We start from the raw sequence: 21,653 nt of genomic DNA on the forward strand, positions 1-21,653 counted from the left end.
GGATTTGGAGGGAAATGAAAGGGAGGGAGGGCGGAGATTCATTTTTCCTCCTCCAACCTAATTAAAATTTTTCACAATAGACAAGATTTGAAGAGAAATTGTATTCAAACATCCACATCTCACTCCTTATCCCCTTCACTCCTCTCCATTTTCTATTTCCTCCTCCCCACCTCCTCAATTTCTTGCTATCCAAACATATATCATCTATTTCTCAGGGTGTGTTTGGATTGAGGGATTTGGAGGGAATGAGAGGTGAGAGAATTGAAAAGATGAGAAATCCATTGTTTGGTTAGCAAAATAAAGGTAGAGGGATTTGGAGGGGAGGGAAAATGGATCCCTCCATTTTCTTCCTACAAGGCAAATTATTTCCCCACCAACATAGACAAAATTTAGAGGGAAAATCATCTCCTCCATTATCCTTTCCCTTCCCTCCCATTCCTTTCTCTTCCCTCCTCCCCCTCCCATTTCCTTTCCCTCCTTTTTCCCTATCCAAACAAGACCTCATGGTGTGTTTGGATAGCAAAAGTGTACGGAAGGGAGAGGAGGGAGAAAGAGGGAAGAGAAAGGGATGGAAGGAAAGAGGAGGGAGAATGGAGGTGGTGATTTTCCCTCTAAATCTTACCTTTGTTGGAGAGGAAATAATTTAGCTTGAAGGGGAGAAGTGGAGGGATTCATTTTCTCTCCCCTCAAAATCCCTCTACCTCCATTTTGTTAACCAAACAAAGGATTTATCATCTCTTCCTTTCCCTCCCCTTCCTTTTCCTCCAAATCTCCTATCCAAACATACCCTTAGGGGTTGTTTGGTTGATCAAGGAACTTAATTTTCCTAGGAAAATACAATTCATGGGAATTAAGTTCCCTCATCCAATTCGGGTGAATTTCGGAAAAGTGTTTGGTTGCTCATGTAGGAATTAAATTCCACAGGAACTTCCAATGACCAAGGGGGGAGTAGGTAAGCAACTTCCTACATCAGGTAGGCATTGAAAGTTTTTGGGAAGTTCTAATTACTACATTTTCCAAAATTTATGGCAACCAAACAACCCATGTTTTTCAAAATCATGGGATTTTCCAATGCCTATATTTTCTAAGTGACAACCAAACGTCCCCTTAATCTTTAATTTCTATTCAAACAAGAGATTTTAAATTTCCTATTTTCCCTCCAAATCCCGCAATCCAAATACTTCCAACAAACCGACTAGTGTAAAGTTGCAATTTAGCATTGCAAAACTACACGCCACTTTTTTACAACAAACAAAGTTCACCTCACTAAGAAATCAAATCTCTCTTAAATTCCCATACCTTATATAAACACAACACACTCACATTTAACCTCATGATATTTACGATCTCATCTCCTTCCTTACCCAGAAAACCTCACTTGAAAACCCTAGACATAAATAAATAAATCAAATCTATCGAAAATTCGAAATCAAAATCAAAATCAATCAAAATTCAAATACCTAATTCAATCATCCGATTCAATCTCTCAACATTCATTCGTATGATCTGATCTTTTTTTTCATGCATCTATTTAATTTAATTTCTGTATAGTTCAATTTAGTTCTAATTGATTCTTGTAAGTTTTATATAACTTTGTTGATCGATTCTCAGGTGCGCTGTGAATCGTATCGAATCGTGTTGTGTTCGGTTGGAGTAATTTAGGTTAATGATTGCCGTGGAATTTGATACAATATGAAGCTCAAACGACGGAGGTCTTCTGAAGTGGTTAGTTTACTTGCTTAAGTAATTGTAATTGTAATTATAATTATGTTTTTCGTAATTGATGATATGATTTTGTTTAAAGTTAATGAAATTGCTGTTTTAGAATCTTAATTGTGTTTTTATAGTAATAATTTGTTGGTATTTGATTGTTTTGTTAGTTTAGAATTGATGATGATTGTAACTCAATAATTGTGCTCTGTTTTGTGTGTCGAATAACCGATGTTTGGAGCTCTTGATGATAGTCTTGCTCTTTGTTGATCATGTCAGAGAAACTTATGAAAAGTGGATTGGTAGAATTTTGTGTTTATAACCATGATAAAGTAATATTGTTGATGATTAATTAAATTTTGAAATTGATTGTCTTGATTATCAGACTATGTTACTTCGACAATTCACTTTGGTTGGGTTTCGTGTGGCCAACACTTTGACCTATTGATAGTACGACCGACCCTATGCTTTAGTCCAAAACATGAAACTTTTCGACAAAAGAGCCATATTTAACATTTGACAATGTGTTCTGGCACTGGCTTGAAGGAAGATTCTGGCAATTGTATGTCTGCCACAAGCTATTAACAATGGCCCACATATGGTGTCAAAGCCTGAAGGTTATGCATAGTGGAAGCAGAGAACCTAGAAAGCTAGTATGAAATAGGATGGTATTTTGAAACAATAAATCGTGTAGTTTCAAGCGCTACATGGCTGGTGGGGGGCTATTGTAAAGTATTAGGGGAAAACCGCGTGGTGGTTTTAGAGACGTGAACTCCGTATAAAGTGTGCCCTTTTATTCCTGTTCAAGAATTTCCACTATTTTAACTGCTCAGAGAATTGATGTTTGTGTCGCTGTTAGCTGAGTCAATGTTTTGTGCCAGTTCGTTTAACAGTAATTGATGCCTGGTTAGTAATTTTCGTTTTATTTGTAGATCGTTGGTACTTCTCCGTAGCAAGTCTCCCGAAAAATCTTCTTTTCTGGTCTGCCCTAGGTTGTGCAAGTGTGCACTATAGATACATCTTGATTCTTGACCATCTCAATGTATAGTTTACCTCTTCCTGTTGATTTTATTTTCAGTCTCCAAAGAGAGCCATTATGATTTAGTAATGTTTCTAAAGCCGCTCCTAACAATTATGTGATGCATCTTTAACTACTTCGGTTAGTTATTTAGTTCGCTGTGATTCAGAAGTACAGTTTGTTGTATAGTTGGTCTCATCTAGTCCTGTGTTACGAGCATGGCTACAAGTGACACTTGTGGCACGGTCTCAGACATGACTATTTTGTGACAAAAGACTCGTTTTTCTTAATCTAATAGTCTTATTTTAAAACCTTTTTACATTATAAAACCATCATATAAGGACATTTATATCCTTAAGAGTCGTGGAATTTCCTAGAAATAGTTTTTGAACTACATGTTGGTAAATAACATATGGTTTTACACAAATACTTATGTAAAACCGTCTTACACAAGTCGTTGTGTTACTTGAAATGGAGTATCGAAGTGCTGTGACGTGTGGGAATGTTGGACTGTAAGACATGTGACAAACAGTGATAGGCTGATAGCGGAGTGTCAAAGTAAAATCTGATTGATTTAACCTATAGGTATAGGGACTTTTTTTTTATGTGGCTTCTTATGATGACTTTTGGACACCTAATCAGTTTAGTCTAAAAAAATGTCTGCCATAAGACATCTTCGAACAGTTAGGCATGTTGACTGGCAGGATCTGGGAAGTTCTGTATGCTCAGTGAATACATTTATAACCTTATTTTAAATGCAGCCTGTATTAGCTAGTTCATTTGCTTCTGTCAAGCTTTTGAATGTCAATTTGTGTGGGCCGATGTGCTGAACCTGGAACAATGCTGTTCTTATGAAAATTGATCTAGCTAATGTGCTAGTTTAAGTTACCTTTAAGAAATTCCCTCGAGAAATTGAGTAGTGGTCCGATTTGAACCTGTATTTATATTTTTCCTGTGCTATTGTGATTGATCACGTCTGACCTGTGGATGTTATATCGTTCTGAGAGACTGATCTGTTCATTTTAGAGCACATTGCCATTGATTTATGTCTCTGCATCAAGCTGGTGCGAGTGATAATTGTTAATTTGATATATGATTTATCAACATCTCTTGTGAATCTCAGTTTGAGTTAATTTGGGATATCTGGGTGGTTCAGACAACCTGTTTAAGGTGTAGTAGAATAAATTCAAGTGTTGTGATTTTTTATGACCGCAGTCCCTGTGAATTTATGATTTTCATGCTTCAGTTAACAATTTAATCTCTTCCAGATGTAAATCTTCAGCTATGGGCCTATGGTAAATCTTATGTTTCTTTCTATGTTTTTTTTTTTGTGTTTACTTTGCAGCCTCCGAAGATACGATCACTCATAAATAGTATTACTTCAACGCCCCTTGAGAACATACAGGAGTCCCTAAAAAGTTTTGTATGGGACTTCGATAAGGTGATTTTTCTCTGTCTTTTCCCAGGTACATACCATGAGCTTTCTTTGCGCCTTTTGCTGACGGTTTCTTCATTGTTGCTTCAGGGGGATTTCCACCATTGGGTCGATCTTTTTAATCATTTTGACTCATATTTTGAGAAGCATATAAAACCCAGGCTGGATTTACAACTCGAGGATGATTTTTTGGATCGCGATCCTCCGTTCCCTAAAGAAGCCGTTCTCCAGATTCTTCGTGTTATGAGGGTTATTTTGGAGAATTGCTTAAATAAACATTTTCTCGTGTCTTATGAGGTATATGACTCTTCTCTTTGGTTGCTATTGTATTATATGTCTTTCCCTCAGTTCTTCTGGTTGTTTCTGCTCAAATAGTTTTTTTATTATTATTATTTATTTTCTTGCTTGTTTCTATGTTGATGCAGCAGCATCTGTCATATTTGCTGGCTTCTGCCGATGCTGATGTGGTTGAAGCTAGCCTCCAGACTCTAGCAACTTTTTTGAAGAAGACTGTGGGGAAGTATTCTATTAGAGATGCCGGTTTGAGCTCAAGATTGTTTACCTTTGCACAAGGTTGGGGTTGCAAGGAAGAAGGACTGGGGCTAATTGCATGTGCATTGGAAAATGGGCGTGATTCTATTGCTGAACAGTTGGGGTCTACGCTTCATTATGAATTCTACAGAGTGGCCGATTCTTCGTCTGGAACTGAAGCTACACCAGGGCTTCAAATTATTCACGTGCCTAGAATAGACAGCCGTCCTGAGAGCGATCTAGAGATCTTGAATATGCTAGTTAAAGAATATAAAATTCCTTCTAATTTTAGATTTTCTTTATTTACAAGACTGAGGTTTGCTAGAGCTTTTGGATCCTTAGCTTCCAGGCAGCAATATACATGTATCCGCTTATATGCTTTTATGGTGGTCGTTCAAGCAAGCAGTGATACTGATAATTTGGTATCTTTCTTTAATTCCGAACCCGAATTTACTAATGAGCTAGTCTCATTGTTAAGTTTTGAAGATTCAGTTCCAGAGAAAATCCGCATTTTGAGTCTGCGGGCTTTAGTCGCTCTTTGTCAAGATAGGCCCCGCCAGCCGACGGTCCTTACTGCTGTGACTTCTGGTGGCCAGCGTGGCATTCTTTCCAGTCTAATGCAGAAGGCCGTTGATTCTGCAATAAATGGTTCTTCAAACTGGTCTGTTGTTTTTGCTGAGGCTCTCTTGTCTCTTGTCACTGTTTTAGTATCCTCATCATCAGGATGCTCTGCAATGCGAGACTCTGGATTCATACCAACTCTTTTGCCTCTTCTCAAAGATACAGACCCTCAACATCTTCATTTGGTTGCTACTGCTGTGCATGTTCTGGAAGCTTTTATGGACTACAGTAATCCAGCCGCAGCATTGTTTAGAGACCTGGGTGGTTTAGACGATACAATCCATCGTCTTAAGATGGAATTATCAGTTGTAGAGAGTGGATTTGATGGCAGCAAGATTGGTAACAATTATGTGACAGTGGGGACATCTGATGTCCTGGATGATGTGCAACCCCTTTATTCAGAGTCACTGCTCGCATATCACAGACGTTTGCTAATGAAGGCTTTGCTCCGTGCTATTTCTCTTGGAACATATGCACCTGGAAGCACTCATCGTATTTACGACTCGGAGGAGAGTTTGTTGCCTCAGTGTTTATGTATCATATTTCGAAGGGCAAAAGATTTTGGTGGTGGGGTATTTTCACTTGCTGCCAATGTTACACATGAACTTATTCATAATGATCCGACATGCTTTCCCGCTTTAGACGCAGCTGGTCTGCCCTCTGCTTTCATGGATGCTATCATGGATGGTGTACTTTGCTCTGCAGATGCCATCACATGTATACCGCCATGCTTGGATGCTTTTTGCCTAAACAATAACGGTCTCCAGGCCGTCAAAGATCGCAACGCTTTGAATTGCTTTGTCAAGGTTTTTACTTCCAAGGCATATTTACGTGCACTTGCCGGAGAGGCTCCTGCTTCTTTGTCTAGTGGGCTAGATGAACTCATGCGGCATGCTTCTGCATTGCGTGGGCCCGGGGTTGATATGTTGGTTGAGATCCTAAATACAATTGTCAAGCTAGGCTCTGTTGGTGAAGCTTCGTCATCTATGGACTCTTCAACCCCCTCAGTTCCTGTTCTGATGGAGACTGATTTGGAAGCCAAGAGTTCTTCGTCTTTGATTGACGAAAAAGAACTGCCAAAATCTGAAACCCCTGATTCTAATGATTTATCTGCGGATGCTTCTTTGGCTAATGTGGAATCATATCTTCCAGATTGTCTTAGCAATGTTTCCCGTCTCCTTGAGACTATTCTTCAGAATACCGATGCATGTCGCCTATTTATTGAGAAGAAAGGAATTGAAACTGTTCTGAAGATGTTCTCTTTGCCATTATTACCTCTCTCAGTTCCAGTTGGTCAGAGTGTTTCCATTGCTTTTAAGAACTTTTCAGCACAACATTCTGCTTCCTTGGCAAGGGCTGTGTGTTCCTTTTTGAGAGAGCATCTAAACACAACAATTGAAGCACTGGAGACAACTGGGGGAGTCTGTCTCACTGAACTGGAAGCGACAGAGCAGACTAAAGTTTTGAGATGTCTTTCAAGTCTGGAAGGCATATTAGCCCTTTCGAATTCGTTGTTGAAGGGGACTACAACAGTTATCTCGGAGTTGGGAGCAGGGGATGCTGATGTGCTAAAAGGTATTGGAAGGGTATATAGAGAAGTACTATGGCAGATCTCCATGTCCTGTGATTTTAAGCAAAATGTTGAGGCGGAAGCGGAAAATGTTGAAGCAGCTCCGGGAGCCTCTACTGGGAGGGAAAGTGATGATGACACGAGTATTCCTGTGGTTAGATATATGAACCCTGTTAGCATTAGGGGTGGCTCTCAATCCCATTGGGCTGGGGAGCGTGATTTGCTGTCAGTTTTTCGCTCTGGTGAGGGGTTAAGCCGTCGTAATCGACATGGCTTGACACGCATAAGAGGTGGGAGGGCTGGTCGCCATCTTGATGCTTTCAGTTTTGACTCGGAAGCCTCAGCAAATGCTCTTGAGGCCCCCCCTTCTCTTGAACAAAAGAAGATAAGCCCTGAAATTCTTGCATCAGACATTCTTTCAAAACTTTCTGGTACCATGCGGTCATTTTATACAGCTCTCATCAAGGGCTTCAATTCACCAAGTCGCCGAAGAGCCGACTCATGGTCAACTGGTTCTGTTGCAAAGAACATAGGTAATGCTCTTGCAAAAAATTTTGTCGACGCTCTTAGTTTTTGTGGCCATGCTACTTCAGCAGGGCTTGATATCTCGCTTTCGGTGAAATGCCGTTATCTTGGAAAGGTTGTGCATGACATGGCAGCTCTCACTTTTGATAGCAGGCGTCGTGTGTGTTACACGGCAATGGTGAATAACTTCTATGTTAGTGGTGCCTTTAAGGAACTTTTGACCACTTTTGAAGCTACAAGCCAACTATTATGGTCTCTTCCGCACTCAATTCCCATGTCAAGTACTGACATGGACAAGGCTGGCGAGGGTAACAAGTTGGAACACAGCTCTTGGTTGCTTGACACTTTACAGAATTACTGTCGACTGCTTGAGTATTTTGTGAATTCGTCTCTTCTTCTATCTCCTAATTCACCCTCTCAGGCTCAGCTGCTTGTTCAGCCAGTTGCTGTTGGCTTATCCATTGGGTTGTTCCCTGTCCCAAGAGATCCACAAGTCTTCGTACGGATGCTCCAGTCTCAGGTTCTTGATGTGATACTTCCTGTGTGGAATCATCCAATGTTTCCTCTTTGTAATGTTACCTTTATTACTTCAGTCCTCCTGGTTGTTACTCACATATATTCTGGGGTTGGTGATGTAAAGCATAATCGCAATGTAGTGCCTGGAAATTTAAACCCGCGTGTAGCACCTCCACCTGATGAAGATACAGTAGCTACTATTGTCGATATGGGTTTTTCAAGAGTTCGAGCTGAGGAGGCCTTGAGACAGGTGGAGAGCAATAGTGTGGAGATGGCCATGGATTGGTTGTGTACTCACCCTGAAGATCCTGTTCAGGAGGATGGTGAACTGGCTCGGGCTCTTGCTTTGTCCTTAGGCAGCTCAACAGATGCTTCGAAGAATGATAATAATGATAAGTCAGCTGATGTTGTGGGAGAAGATGGTCAGATGAAGGTTCCACCTGTTGATGATATCCTGGAGGCAGCTATGAAGTTGTTTCAGAGCGCAGATTCCATAGCCTTTCCCTTGACTGATTTGCTTACAACTCTTTGCAACCGGAACAAGGGCGAAGACCGTCAGAAAGTGGCATCGTATCTTATTCAGAGTCTCCGGCTGTGTTCTTCTGATTTGTTGAAAAATGCTAGTGCTGTATCATCTATATCGCATATTTTGGCTTTGCTTCTTTCAGAAGATACTGCTACCCGAGAAATTGCTACACAGAGTGGTATTGTGTCCATTGCTATCGATGTTTTAAGGATTTACAAAATGGAAAATCAGCTTGGGAAGGATCTGCTGACCATGAAAAGCACTAGTGCTTTGCTACTTATACTGGATAATTTGTTGCAATCCAGGCCGAGAGTTAACCCTGAGGATTTGAGGGCTGCTTCAACTTGTCCACTTCCTGATTCATCTGAGGAGATTGTTCCTGTAGCAGCTCCGGTTCTTGACGCCAAGAGAAACTCAACTCCAGGTTATTGTGAGGAGTCGCATTTTGCATTTCAGAAAATATTTGGAAAATTGACGGGGTACCTTTCTATGGATGAGAGTCACGCAGTGCTTGAAATTGCGTGTGATATGTTACACCTGCATGTTCCAGCTGTAATAATGCAAGCAGTGTTACAGATTTGTGCTCGGTTGACAAAAACGCATGCTTTAGCGCTGAAGTTTCTTGAAATTGGGGGTTTGCATGCTTTATTCAATCTTCCTAGAGGTTGTTTTTTTCCTGGATATGATACTATTGCATCTGCTATTGTTAGACATTTGCTTGAGGATCCACAAACTCTGCAAACCGCCATGGAACATGAGATTCGACAGACACTTAGTGGAGGAAGGCATGCTGGACGAATTCCTACTCGTATGTTTTTGACATCAATGGCGCCTGTAATCTCTAGAGATCCAGTGACATTTACGAAGGCTGCTGCAGCAACTTGTCAGTTAGAGACATCAGCTGGGAGGACTGTTGTCGTTCTATCGAAAGAAAAAGAAAAAGAGAAGGAAAAAGCTAAATCAACTGCCACTGAGATTGGATTACCTAACAATGAGTCGGTCAAAGTTCTTGAAACGAAGGTTCAGGATGGCCCTGGAAAGGGTTCAAAAGGTCATAAAAAGATCCCTGCCAATGTTACTCAAGTAATAGACCAGCTTCTTGAAATAGTTTTGCAATTTCCTTACTCAAGCAGCGAGGAAGATCAGATAAGCAACATAACGGCCATGGAGTTGGATGAGGCCATCACAAAAGGGAAAGGTAAATTAAAGGTTGACGAGTCGGGAAAGGAGAAATCGGAACACGTACCTGAAATATCTGCGGCGCTCGCTAAGGTGACTTTTATCCTCAAATTGCTGAGCGAGATTCTTCTGATGTATGTCCAGGCTGTTAGTGTTGTGCTCAGACGGGACTCAGATGTATGCCAGCTGCGTGTAACTAGTCATCCCGATACATCATCACTAGGTGGTGTATTCCACCATGTTTTACATAATCTTCTTCCTCTTTCAGCTGATCAATCTGGTGGATCGAGTGAATTGAGACAGAAGTTGTCTGAGAAGGCTTCATGGTTTTTGGTAGTCTTGTGTGGACGTTCAAGCGAGGCGCGAGCGAGTTATTAGCGAGCTTGTAAAGGCCGTGACCTTGTACTCTGACTCGAGGAGCACTCCTGAAAGCAGTTTGTTACCAAGTAGAAAGGTTCTGGCACTAGTGGAGTTGGTCTACTCTGTCTTGTCGAAGAATTCATCCTCTAGTAGCTTATCTGTTTCTGGTTATTCTCCTGATGTTGCTCGAAGTATGATAGATGGAGGTATTGTGCTGTGTTTGACTGGCATACTCGAGTCAATTGATTTGGATCATCCAGACGCTCCTAAAATTGCAAATATCATTTTGAAGTCCTTAGAAAGCTTAACTCGCGCTGCTAACTCTAGTGACCCAGCAATCAAATCTGATTCGTTGAACAAACAGAGAGGAACTGGTTTGGAAGTGCAATCGACTGACCGAACTGTCATGACCATAGAAAATCAAAACACAGAGCTTAGGGAAAATAGGTTTAGTGATCAGGAAGTTAGGGATAGTGGGGCTACTGAACCCAGTTCTCACGAGGGTAATACAGGTACAGATCTAAATGGGTCTGCCGAGCAAGGGACTTTGGCAATGAATGTGGGTACTGAGCTTGCGATGGACTTCACTCGGGATGATATGGAAGAAGGTGAGCTAATGCCCAGTACTGATCAAATTAGTATGGAATTCCATGTAGAAAATCGAGCTGACGATGATATTGGTGACGGGGATGATGACATGGGGGGTGAAGGTGATGAGGATGATGAGGACGACGAGGATGATGAGGATGAAGATGATGATATTCCTGAAGATGGAACTGCTATTATGTCACTTGCCGATACAGATGTGGAAGATCAAGAAGATACAAGATTGGGGGATGATTACAATAATGAAATAGTGGATGATGAGGAAGATGATTATAATGATAATAGAGTAATTGAGGTGAGATGGGGAGAGGCTCTGGATGGCTTTCACCAATTGCAGGTCGCCCAGTCTGGAAGTGGCCTGATTGATGTTCCCTCTGAGCCCTTCCAGGGTGTAAACGTGGATGACCTCTTTGGTTTTACGAGTACCTTAGGCCTTGAGAGGCGTCGTCAGCCTAGTAGAACTTTTGACCGATCCAATGTGGAGGGAGGTCTCCAACACCCTTTATTATTGAGACCAACTCAGTCAGGTGATGTTTCATTGTGGTCATCTGGTGGCAATACATCCAGGGAATCTGAATCATTATCACATTTCTACATGTTTGATACCCCTCCAATTCCTTTTGATTTGGGCTCAGCTGGCATCTTTGGTGACCGGTCTGGTGGATCAGGACCTCCACCATTGACAGACTACTCTGTTGGTATGGACTCGATGCAATTACAATTATCTGGGAGAAGAGGGCCAGGTGATGGTCGTTGGGCTGATGATGGTCAACCGCAAGTCGGCAATCAAGCCTCAGCTATTGCACAGGCTGTGGAGGATACCTTTGTTACTCTTTTGCGAGGAACTCCAGCTGAAAGGCAATCTGAAAATTCAAGCAATCAACAGTTGGATGCAGTGGATGGACAAGAGAACATTAATAATCTTGTGGGGAATAGTTCGGATGAGCAGACAAACATGGAGGCTGGTGTAGTTTCTGCTGGAGGTGATGTCAGTGTAATACCTGTGGTAGAGGCGGCGGCTGATTGTGCCTATGCAAATGAACCTACATTAAGTAACTCGGATGGGAATAGGCCTTGCGGTGATGTAATGACGTCAGGACAAGACCCTCTGCCGTCATCTTCAGACCATGAAACCAATCAAGGGGATTTTGTGTGTGTAGATAATGTAAATGATGCCAATGTATGCCCGGTTGATGATGGCTTGCCTAGTAATAATTTGGTAGTGAATCCTGATTTAGCGATACACGATCAGGTAGATATAGAACATCCTGCTTTTCCAGTTCACGGTGATGTTGAGATGAATGGTATTGATGGAGAGTCTGTTCAAGCCAACCAACGCATGGCTTCACCTATTCATGATGATAATGGTTCCGTTAATCCTGATTCTATGGACGCTGACAACATTGGAGAAGCCAATGGTGAGCAACCTGGCTCCAGTGCAATTGATCCAACCTTTTTAGAGGCACTCCCTGAAGATTTAAGAGCTGAAGTATTGGCATCGCAGCAGTCCCAAACAGCTCAACCACCAACATACAGCCCACCGTCAATGGAAGACATCGATCCCGAGTTTCTGGCTGCATTGCCTCCTGATATTCAAGCCGAAGTTCTTGCCCAACAGAGAGCGCAGAGGTTGGCTCAGCAGAGTGAAGGCCAGCCAGTCGACATGGATAATGCTTCTATTATAGCTACTCTTCCTTCTGATTTGCGTGAAGAGGTTTGGACTGAATTTTCTGCTAAGAATAGTGTTATTTCAACTTGTCTGGAAGTGTCAGAGTGTCAAACGTTCATGTTTTTGTCCTTGAATGAAATGACAAGTGTTGTCGTGTCGAATGTCAAAGTTTCAGACGCGCGACACATAGCTGAAGTGAAGTATGGAAGTAAACCAAGTTATCAGTGTTACCTTTTTTGCTCTTTTTAACATCTCCATCTTTTCGTATGATGATAGGTACTGTTGACATCATCTGAAGCAGTTTTATCAGCTTTGCCTTCTCCATTACTTGCGGAAGCTCAGATGCTTAGGGATAGAGCAATGAGTCATTACCAGGCTCGCAGCCTCTTCGGAGGCGGCCATAGACTCAGTCATCATCGCAGGTTGGGCTTTGACCGGCAGTCTGTTGTGGATAGGGGTGTTGGAGTAACCATGGGACGAAAAACAAGCTCCTCTATTTCAGATATCATGAAATTGAAGGAGTTTGAAGGCGAGCCACTTCTGGATGGAAATGCCCTGAGGGCATTGTTGAGGCTATTGCGCTTGGCACAGGTGTGCACTAAAAGTCAAGCACTTGCGTTATAATGAAAAAAATGACGAATCAGTTAATTTAAATAAAAAAAAACTTTCTCATACCGTGACTTGGCAAGTTGGGGCACGGGTCGGGTCGTGTGGGTCAAAATACAAAATCGGGTTATGTCAGTCGTCGGGTTAAAGTTAATTTAAATTCTTTGTTCATAATCGTGATTTAAAATATAATATTATATAATATTCTATGTGAATTCATTATAGTTCATTATAGAATATGATAGTAATTATTAGAGTTTACGTTAAAGAAACAATATGTAGGGAATAATTTATTCATCAAACCTTACACAAGGAAAATTGATTTTTCATGTTTTTTTCATACTTTTGCATTGGGTTCTCCAAACCAAACTTAACTATATAGTGGGAATTAATTCGTCCCATAGCCATATGTAAGGAAATCACCCTAAGTTACGCACTTACGCCTCTGTATGTTATACTTGTTTTTTTTCCGCGTTCAGCTGATCACTTGTTGTGTCTTCATGATAGCCTCTCGGGAAAGGTCTTCTGCAGCGACTCCTGTTAAATTTGTGCGCTCATAGTCTTACCAGAGCAACTCTAGTCTATCTTTTACTTGGAATGATCACATCAGACACTGAAGGGACTGTTGCCAGCTTTTCAATGATCAATCCTCAAAGGCTATATGGGTGCCCCTCAAATGTTGTCTATGGTCAGTCCCAGTTGTTCGACGGTATGATTCTCTGTCAAAAAGATCTGTGTGCCTGGTTTAAATTTTTTTTGACCGAATTTTATCCAGTCAAGAAGATCCAAAAAGATCTGTGTGCCTGGTTTTAATTTTTTTTTGCACTGTTCTTGACTGAATTTTATCCAGGTCTTCCGCCTTTGGTTCTGCGTCGTGTCCTTGAAATTTTGAGCTACTTGGCCACTAATCATTCTGCTGTTGCGGACACATTGTTCTACTTTGAACGGTCACTGTTACCTCCATGCTCTGAGAAGCTTGTAGAATCCACGAACGGAAAGGGCAAGGAGAAAGTTGAGGAAATTGGGGCAACCTTGAATTCCAAGGAGGGCTTTGAGGAAGGAAGTATTCCTCTGATATTGTTATTAAAGCTCCTAAATCGTCCTCTTTTTCGACGGAGCATTGCTCACATTGAACAGGTAGGGTTCTATGATGCTGGTATTGGAACTTTTTTTATTTATCTTGAAATTTAACTAAATGCATATCACACTCTTTTGGTCTTTTTGGAGCAGGTTATGGGCTTACTTCATGTTGTAGTTTATACTGCTGCTTCAAGATTAGAGAGTCTCTCCCCACCAAAGCAGGCCTCAAGTGTGCCTCAGAACCATAGCACTGAAGAGTCTGATGAACAGGTACAGAGAGATGATAATTTGGTTGAAACAGAAACTAAGCAACCTTGTGAAGTTGAGAATGGGGAGTCATCAACATCTGAAATGAAAGGTCATAATATCTCTGACATCTTTGTACAACTCCCAAAGGCTGATTTGCGCAATGTCTCCCGCCTTCTTGGTTATGAAGGGTATGGATTTTGTTCATATTTTATGTGGTTTTACATGCAATACTGTTTTTTTTTTCTTTTTTCTTTTTTGCTTTACTTTGTCCTTGTATCTGTTTCGGTGCTCTCTCTGTCATTTCCTCTTCCATTTATATCTTCAGATTATTTATCTGTTTATCTATTTCCACTGTCTTCAGAGGATTGATATACCTGTACCCATGATATGTGTAGGCTGTCAGACAAAGTATACATGTTTGCTGGTGAGGTGCTGAAGAAGCTAGCCTCAGTGGCTGTATCTCACCGTAAATTTTTCACTCTAGAGCTTTCAGATCTTGCACAAGAGTTAAGTAGTGCTGCAGTCGCAGAACTTAGCACACTGAAGAATACACGGATGATGGGTCTCAGTTCTGGCTCTATGGCTGGTGCCTCTATGCTTCGTGTGCTACAAGTACTAAGCTCTCTCATTTCATCCACTGCTGGCAGTGATGTTCAGGAAAGTGATGAGGTGCATGCGGAGCAAGCCATGTTGCTGAAGCTTAGTTCGGATCTGGAGCCATTGTGGCAGGAGCTCAGTGATTGCATAGGAACAACTGAATCTGAGCTAGGACAAAGCTCTTTATCTCCAGTTACTAGTGTTGGGGAAACTGTTACAGGGCCCTCTCCCTCTTCTCCTCCCCTGCCTCCAGGAACACAAAGACTCTTGCCATTTATTGAGTCTTTCTTTGTTCTCTGTGAAAAATTGCAATCAAGCAATTCAGTTGTGCAGCAGGATCAAGCCTATGTTACTGCACGAGAAGTTAAAGAGTCTGCTGAGAGTTCATCCTCATCTCTGATAAAATCCTGTGGAGATTCTCAGAGAAGATCTGATGCCACAGTCATATTCTCGTGGTTTGCTGATAAGCATAGACGTCTTTTGAATGCGTTTATTAGGCAGAGTCCTGGGTTGCTAGAGAAATCGCTTTCTATGATGCTGAAATCCCCGCGCCTAATCGACTTTGATAATAAAAAGTCATATTTTCGCTCTAGAATTAGACAGCAACATGAACAACACCTCGCGGGACCACTTAGGGTAAGTGTTCGCCGTGCTTATGTCCTTGAAGACTCGTACAATCAGTTACGAATGAGATCAACTCAGGACTTGAAGGGTAGGCTGAACGTGCAATTTCAAGGTGAGGAGGGTATTGATGCTGGTGGACTTACTAGAGAGTGGTATCAGTTGCTTTCGAGGGTCATATTTGATAAGGGTGCTCTGCTGTTCACTACTGTTGGAAGCAATGCGACCTTCCAGCCAAACCCTAACTCTGTTTACCAAACTGAACATTTGTCATACTTCAAGTTTGTTGGTCGTGTGGTGAGTGTTTGCTTTAATCGCCTTTGTTCTTCATCTGATGATATCTGATGAAAAGTGAAAGATGCAGTATGTAGCTTGAACTGGTTCATTTATTATTTGACACCCCTTGATTATTTACAGGTTGCTAAGGCCTTATTTGATGGGCAACTTTTGGATGTGTATTTCACACGCTCCTTTTACAAGCATATTCTTGGAGTCAAGGTGACTTACCATGATATTGAGGCTGTTGATCCCGATTACTATAAGAACCTGAAGTGGATGCTAGAGGTTAGTTGTTTTAGTAACAAATCCTGTTCATCTGTTAAAACCAACATATTTTCTAATCACTAGTGCATCAGGAAGCCTTCCTAACACGTGCTCTGTTTTGCAGAATGATGTCAATGATATTCTTGACCTAACGTTTAGCATGGATGCGGATGAGGAAAAACTTATCTTGTATGAGAAAACACAGGTGGGGACTCGATATACTAACTAGGATTGTGATGGTTATTTGAGGCTTTGTACTTCCTTATGTATGTTAGTCCTGCAGTGTCGAGTAACCTTGTCATAGGTCACTGGTGTTTTGATGCAACAATGTACTTTATACTTGTTTCTCACTGTTTTTGTTCTGTTTTGTGAAAAAGGTCACTGATTTTGAGCTTAAACCTGGAGGGAGAAACATAAGGGTAACCGAGGAAACAAAACAAGAGTATGTAGACCTTGTTGCTGATCATATTTTAACGAATGCTATTCGTCCCCAAATCAATTCGTTCCTTGAAGGTTTTACCGAACTAGTACCCCGGGATCTTATCTCTATTTTCAACGATAAGGAGCTCGAGCTCCTAATAAGTGGACTTCCAGAAATAGACTGTGAGTGAACAAAAGCATATTATTCACTTTGCATTGTATTCTGCGCTTGTTTTAAACTGCTATCATGCTTTGCAGTGGAGGATTTGAAGGTCAATGCTGAGTATACCGGCTATACAGCCGGCTCAAGTGTTATTCAGTGGTTTTGGGATGTTGTAAGTGGTTTCAGCAAAGAAGATATGGCAAGGCTGTTACAGTTTGTCACCGGGACCTCAAAGGTACATAATTAACTTTTTTTTTACCGCTCATTAGCAATCACGTCGGTTTCCTGTTTGATTTGGCAAAAGATGGGATTTTTGGGGATATTTCAGTAGTAGGTTGATTTGTGGTGCTAACTGGCTGTCAAGTCTTTTGAATTTTAGCCATGATTAGAGGCCTTCATTTTATTGGCAATAGGGATGGCAATGGATCGTGTTATGCAAGATCCAAAATCTTAAACTCCATACCCAACCCATTATACTTTTTCCGAATCCATACCCGCTCAAAATCCATACCCGGTCCACCATATAATCCAAAACCCGGTCCAAAACTTGATTTGACTACATAAAAAAATCATTTTATATGACAATTGAAATTTCAAGTACAATAAAGCCTAAATTTCCAAAAATATTTGATTGGATCGGGTTTGGATTTGGTTCGGGTTTTTCAATTGTGGATTTGGATATGGATTTTTAAATAGTGGATCGGGTATGGTTTATTAAGAGTTGGGTTTGGATCGAATGTTTTCCTTCGGTTCGGTTCGGTTTGGGCCATAATTGCCATCCCTAACTGGCAATGATATTTATGATGTAAACTTAATCTTGTGTTATGTAGGTCCCTTTGGAAGGTTTCAAGGCATTGCAAGGTATCTCTGGTCCGCAAAGATTTCAGATTCACAAGGCTTATGGAGCGCCAGAGCGTCTACCTTCGGCCCATACATGGTAAGAACTTAGACATCTTGTTGCTTTAGTGTAGTTTGTTCTTTGGACTTCTCAGCTATAGGCGTATAATAACTAATTTTATTATTGTGGCTAGTTTCAATCAATTGGATCTTCCTGAATATTCGTCAAAGGAACAGCTTAGAGAGCGCCTACTACTCGCTATTCATGAAGCGAGTGAAGGTTTTGGCTTTGGCTAATCCCAAATTTTCCCTGATGTAGCCGAGAACAAGTCCCTCCCGTCTGGTTAACTAATTTCGTAAATGTGAGTACATACTGTTCTTGCTTTCATATGTAGGGATTATGGTAAGGATCAATTTAGGTTGTTTTTCCCTCGCGATTAATTTCGCACAAATAAAAACGCAATATCAGCTTTATTACACTCATAACCACCTAGAAACTCGCAGTAAGTAGACTATACAACTGGTTGTATAGGTTGTATAGAAAAGAACTTGAGCATTATAATGTATTTACTTGAGCTTAGATCTATAGATTACGAGCTTTGTTTAAAAGAATCTGAGCTCATTATAAAAATGTTGAATTTTAAAAATTATAATGAAACTCCAAAATAATATATATGAGCCCAATTTGATTTTAATTTTTGCCATTAAAAAATTAAAATATACATCAAAAATTATACGAGCTTGAAGAAAATACACATAAGCTCAGTTAGATTGATTATGGTTGTACAATGCTCTTGTACAACCAGTTATATAATAGTATTTGTGAGAAACTCACCCCTTTCGATTGTTATGTTCTTGTTGCAGATTAAAATTGTTCACGAGAAAATAAATTTTGTGCCAAGTGTTATGACCAGGACTAATTTGCCATCCTTGCATTTTTAACCTCGTTAGTCGCTGGTCATCAACCTAACCTGATATATTCTAAGTGGTGACGAAGATGGCCGCTGAAGCTCCATGAATGACGTATGAAGTAGCGTCAACTGAGCCAGAGTCATTAGTTCACTGTTCTTCGTCAGGTTACCGAATGAGCACAAATAGCTAATTAGACGCGTACAACATGTCTATTGGCTTCGTAGGAAAGGGTTTTGATGATTCCGAAGGGCCTTGTGCCCTTGTCGATATAATAGGAGCATTTTTTTCCCCAGCCTGTAATTTCGCTTAGTAATTAGTGTATATCTTATTGGCTAGCTTAATAAAATTCCCTTGAAGGGTGTAACGAAGAACAAATTGTTTGTTGCAGCTCTTTGCAAGTTTTTATTTGTTGAAAATCCGAGTTTCCGAGTTGTGGTAAATATGAATTTAGCTATGCCTCCTGTTACGCTTTTGGAGGATCAGGATGAAGCCTTTCTCATTCGATCTCATTTCCCGCATACTTTGATTGGTGATAAAATCTGCTTGGAGCATATTCAAATCAAATGTGATGCCTCATGGAAATCGTGAAAGTCGTCTGTGGGTTGGTTGCTTCAAGATGGTAAGGGTGCTAATTTTCACTTTGGACAGCTAAATTTCTGGGCTAAAACGCCTTTACAAGCGGAGGCCAGGGCTTTATATTTTGCTTTGACTGATGCCGTTTATCAAGGGTACAGACATATTGATGCTACAACGGGACTCTATGAATCTCGCTCTCCAGGTTAACGGTGTTGGAGACCCTTGCCAGGATGTTGCTCCTATTATCCAACTCATTTCTTCTTTAGCTATTTCATGTCATTGTTTTTCTCTTAGTCACTGTCCTTAGACATCTTAATAGGACTGCTTACGCTTTGGCTAAAGCTATAGCGTAGTTGAGTAGTCTTTTTCATACTGACAATAATAATAATAATAATAATAATAATAATAATAATAATAATAATATTAAGGCTCAATTGCAAAATACTACCTAATACTTTCAATATTTTTCAAAATACTACATATTATATTTATTTTTTCAAATTACTACCTACAAAGCTACAACTTTTCCTAAGTTGCTACCCAATACCTAGATTTAGGACTTAATTAACCATAATTAACCATTATTAGGTGACTTTCATTGATTTACCCCTTTTTAATTGAATTCTATATAATCTACTCATAATACCCTTACTAATCCTTCATTTTTCATCCTTTTCATCCACCCACCACCACCCTCAACAACGTCCTTGGATCTAGGATTTTCGATTGGTTGGGATTTGAGTGCGGTGGTGATGGTGGTGGGACTTGGCTGGTGGTGGATACAGTTTAGGGTGTGACTGGATTAAGGTGATCGGGACGGTCTTTGGTTGCGCGCGTGGTTAGGTTGTGGTGACGCGGTGGTGGTGGTAATGATGGTGGTGGTGGATTTTTGTGGTGTTAGAAATGGTGAGGATGGGTTAAGGGAGTGTTTAATGAGGGGCAAAATTGGTATAACATATTAAAATCTGAATTTTTGGTCATTTAACCTCAATTAAGATCTAATTTAGGTATAAGGTAGCGATTTGGGAAGATTAGTATTTTTGTAGGTAGTAATTTGAAAAAAAAAATATAATATGTAGTATTTTGAAAAATCTTGAATATAATAGGTAGTATTTTGCCATTTTTCCTAATATTAACCTTGAGTCAAGAATAATGAGAAAAGTATAGTGCTTAGATTAGATTTAGGGCGATAAAATTTCGCCACCCAAGTGACCAAACCACCACATACATATGATCAAAGGAAGAAGCAATGAGCAAGCTAAAACTTAGAAATTAGAACACACTCGCAAAACTATATACCTTGAAGGCTCGAACCCACAACTAATACTTCATATAGGAAACGACTCAAGCACCCTTAATTGAGCTTTACACCTGAACTTAATACTTCATACGGATCTCTTAAAACAGTAAGAGTCGAATGACTCAGATACTTGTACACTTAATTGAGCTCTTAGGTTCTGAAACTTGGATGCATTGAAATTAGTATCTAATAGATTATCGCTGTTAGGAGAAGGTTTCGCTCCATTCATTCAATTAGAATTCCAAACTGAAAGCTCAGACCACCTCCCAACTTGCTATGCCCAATCTCCAGCAAAAAGAGCGATGCCCCAAAGAACATCTTTTCCAATCCACGTCAGATTCGATCGTTTATGGGAGAACTCAGCCCCACAATTATCCCAAGAGAGTTTATATTTTGAACTAATGGTACGAGCTAATAGAGAATTTTCCTTTCTAAGAATGTTCCACCCAACTTTCGCGAGGAGGGCTTGTTTAAAGCAGGAGATGTTGCGAATACCAATACCACCAAGTCTTTTAGGTTGGCTCAAGAAAAGTTTGCTGCACCAGTGGATACCCCCAAATTTCCTATTACCCTTCCACCAGAATTGCGACAATAAGGAATCAATCTGAGTCATTCAAGATTGGATTATCAATTGGCTTTCTCTCATGCTAAAAATGAGTGATCCCAATGAGGTAATCGTTTCGTTCCTTTGTACGTTGTGGACTATTTGGCATGTTAGGAATAAAGCTGCCCTGAGGGAGCATTCCTTTTCGTTGAAAGGTGCCATTGGCATTTATGAAGACTCTCTATCTAAAGCCATCACGGCCAACAACAATCAGTCAAAGTCTTTGACTAGCATAGTCTCAGACGATGATCTTGATTGCGACCTCTTAAATCTTAAAAGAGGATACAAGTGTAAGCTTATTGGTATCAACTACAACTGTTCCCAAACTACCATCCATGTGGACGCTGCTTGGAAGGATGATAAAAGTACGGGACTTGGATGGTACGTCAACTGCGGGAATACTGAATCTTATTTCTGTACCAAAGGTGGACTCTTCTCTCTCTCAGCAGATCAAGCGGAAGCTGCGGCTATTCTGGAAGCCCTTAAATGGGCGCAAGGAAGAAATATATACCATATTACTATCTTCTCTGACTGCTTATAGGTGCTCGTTCAAATAATGGATAATTCGAAGATTGGCTTGAAGACTAAAGTTCTGGTGACAGACATCCTTAACTTATGCTTTATGTTCCATTGTATTTCTTTTTGTTTTATTCCTAGGAAGTACAATAAAATGGCTCATAATCTAGCCCAAAGAGCCATTAATATGTAAACTCACTCTTGCTAATTGTCAAAAAAAAAAAAAAAGTTCCGAAACTTTATAAAATTAAAAGGAATCTTCCCACTTGTACCCTGTATTATTTATTTTTTTTCCCTTGTACTTCACCACTTTTTGTGTTAAAAAACTTTGGTTGTTCGTAACTAGTTCCAAAAACCCATAAT

At 40.5% G+C, this 21,653-nt stretch overlaps 1 protein-coding gene across 1 annotated transcript; it reads left to right on the plus strand.

Moving 5' to 3' along the window:
• Nucleotides 1–1,179: 1,179 nt before the first annotated feature.
• Nucleotides 1,180–18,734, plus strand: LOC141637936 (E3 ubiquitin-protein ligase UPL1). The gene is given in 18 exon segments (XM_074447354.1): nt 1,180–1,499; nt 1,612–1,725; nt 4,074–4,169; nt 4,254–4,460; nt 4,589–9,990; nt 9,992–12,311; nt 12,543–12,857; nt 13,380–13,581; nt 13,723–14,009; nt 14,103–14,389; nt 14,597–15,716; nt 15,837–15,983; nt 16,087–16,167; nt 16,340–16,565; nt 16,641–16,780; nt 17,376–17,482; nt 17,577–17,744; nt 18,247–18,734. Coding segments are annotated over 16 exon segments (11,073 nt in total). The 5' UTR covers nt 1,180–1,499; nt 1,612–1,692; the 3' UTR covers nt 17,680–17,744; nt 18,247–18,734.
• The last annotated feature ends 2,919 nt before the right edge of the window (nt 18,735–21,653 follow it).

Source organism: Silene latifolia, unplaced genomic scaffold (genome assembly GCF_048544455.1).
Source record: "Silene latifolia isolate original U9 population unplaced genomic scaffold, ASM4854445v1 scaffold_158, whole genome shotgun sequence".
NCBI classification, from domain to species: Eukaryota; Viridiplantae; Streptophyta; class Magnoliopsida; order Caryophyllales; family Caryophyllaceae; genus Silene; species Silene latifolia.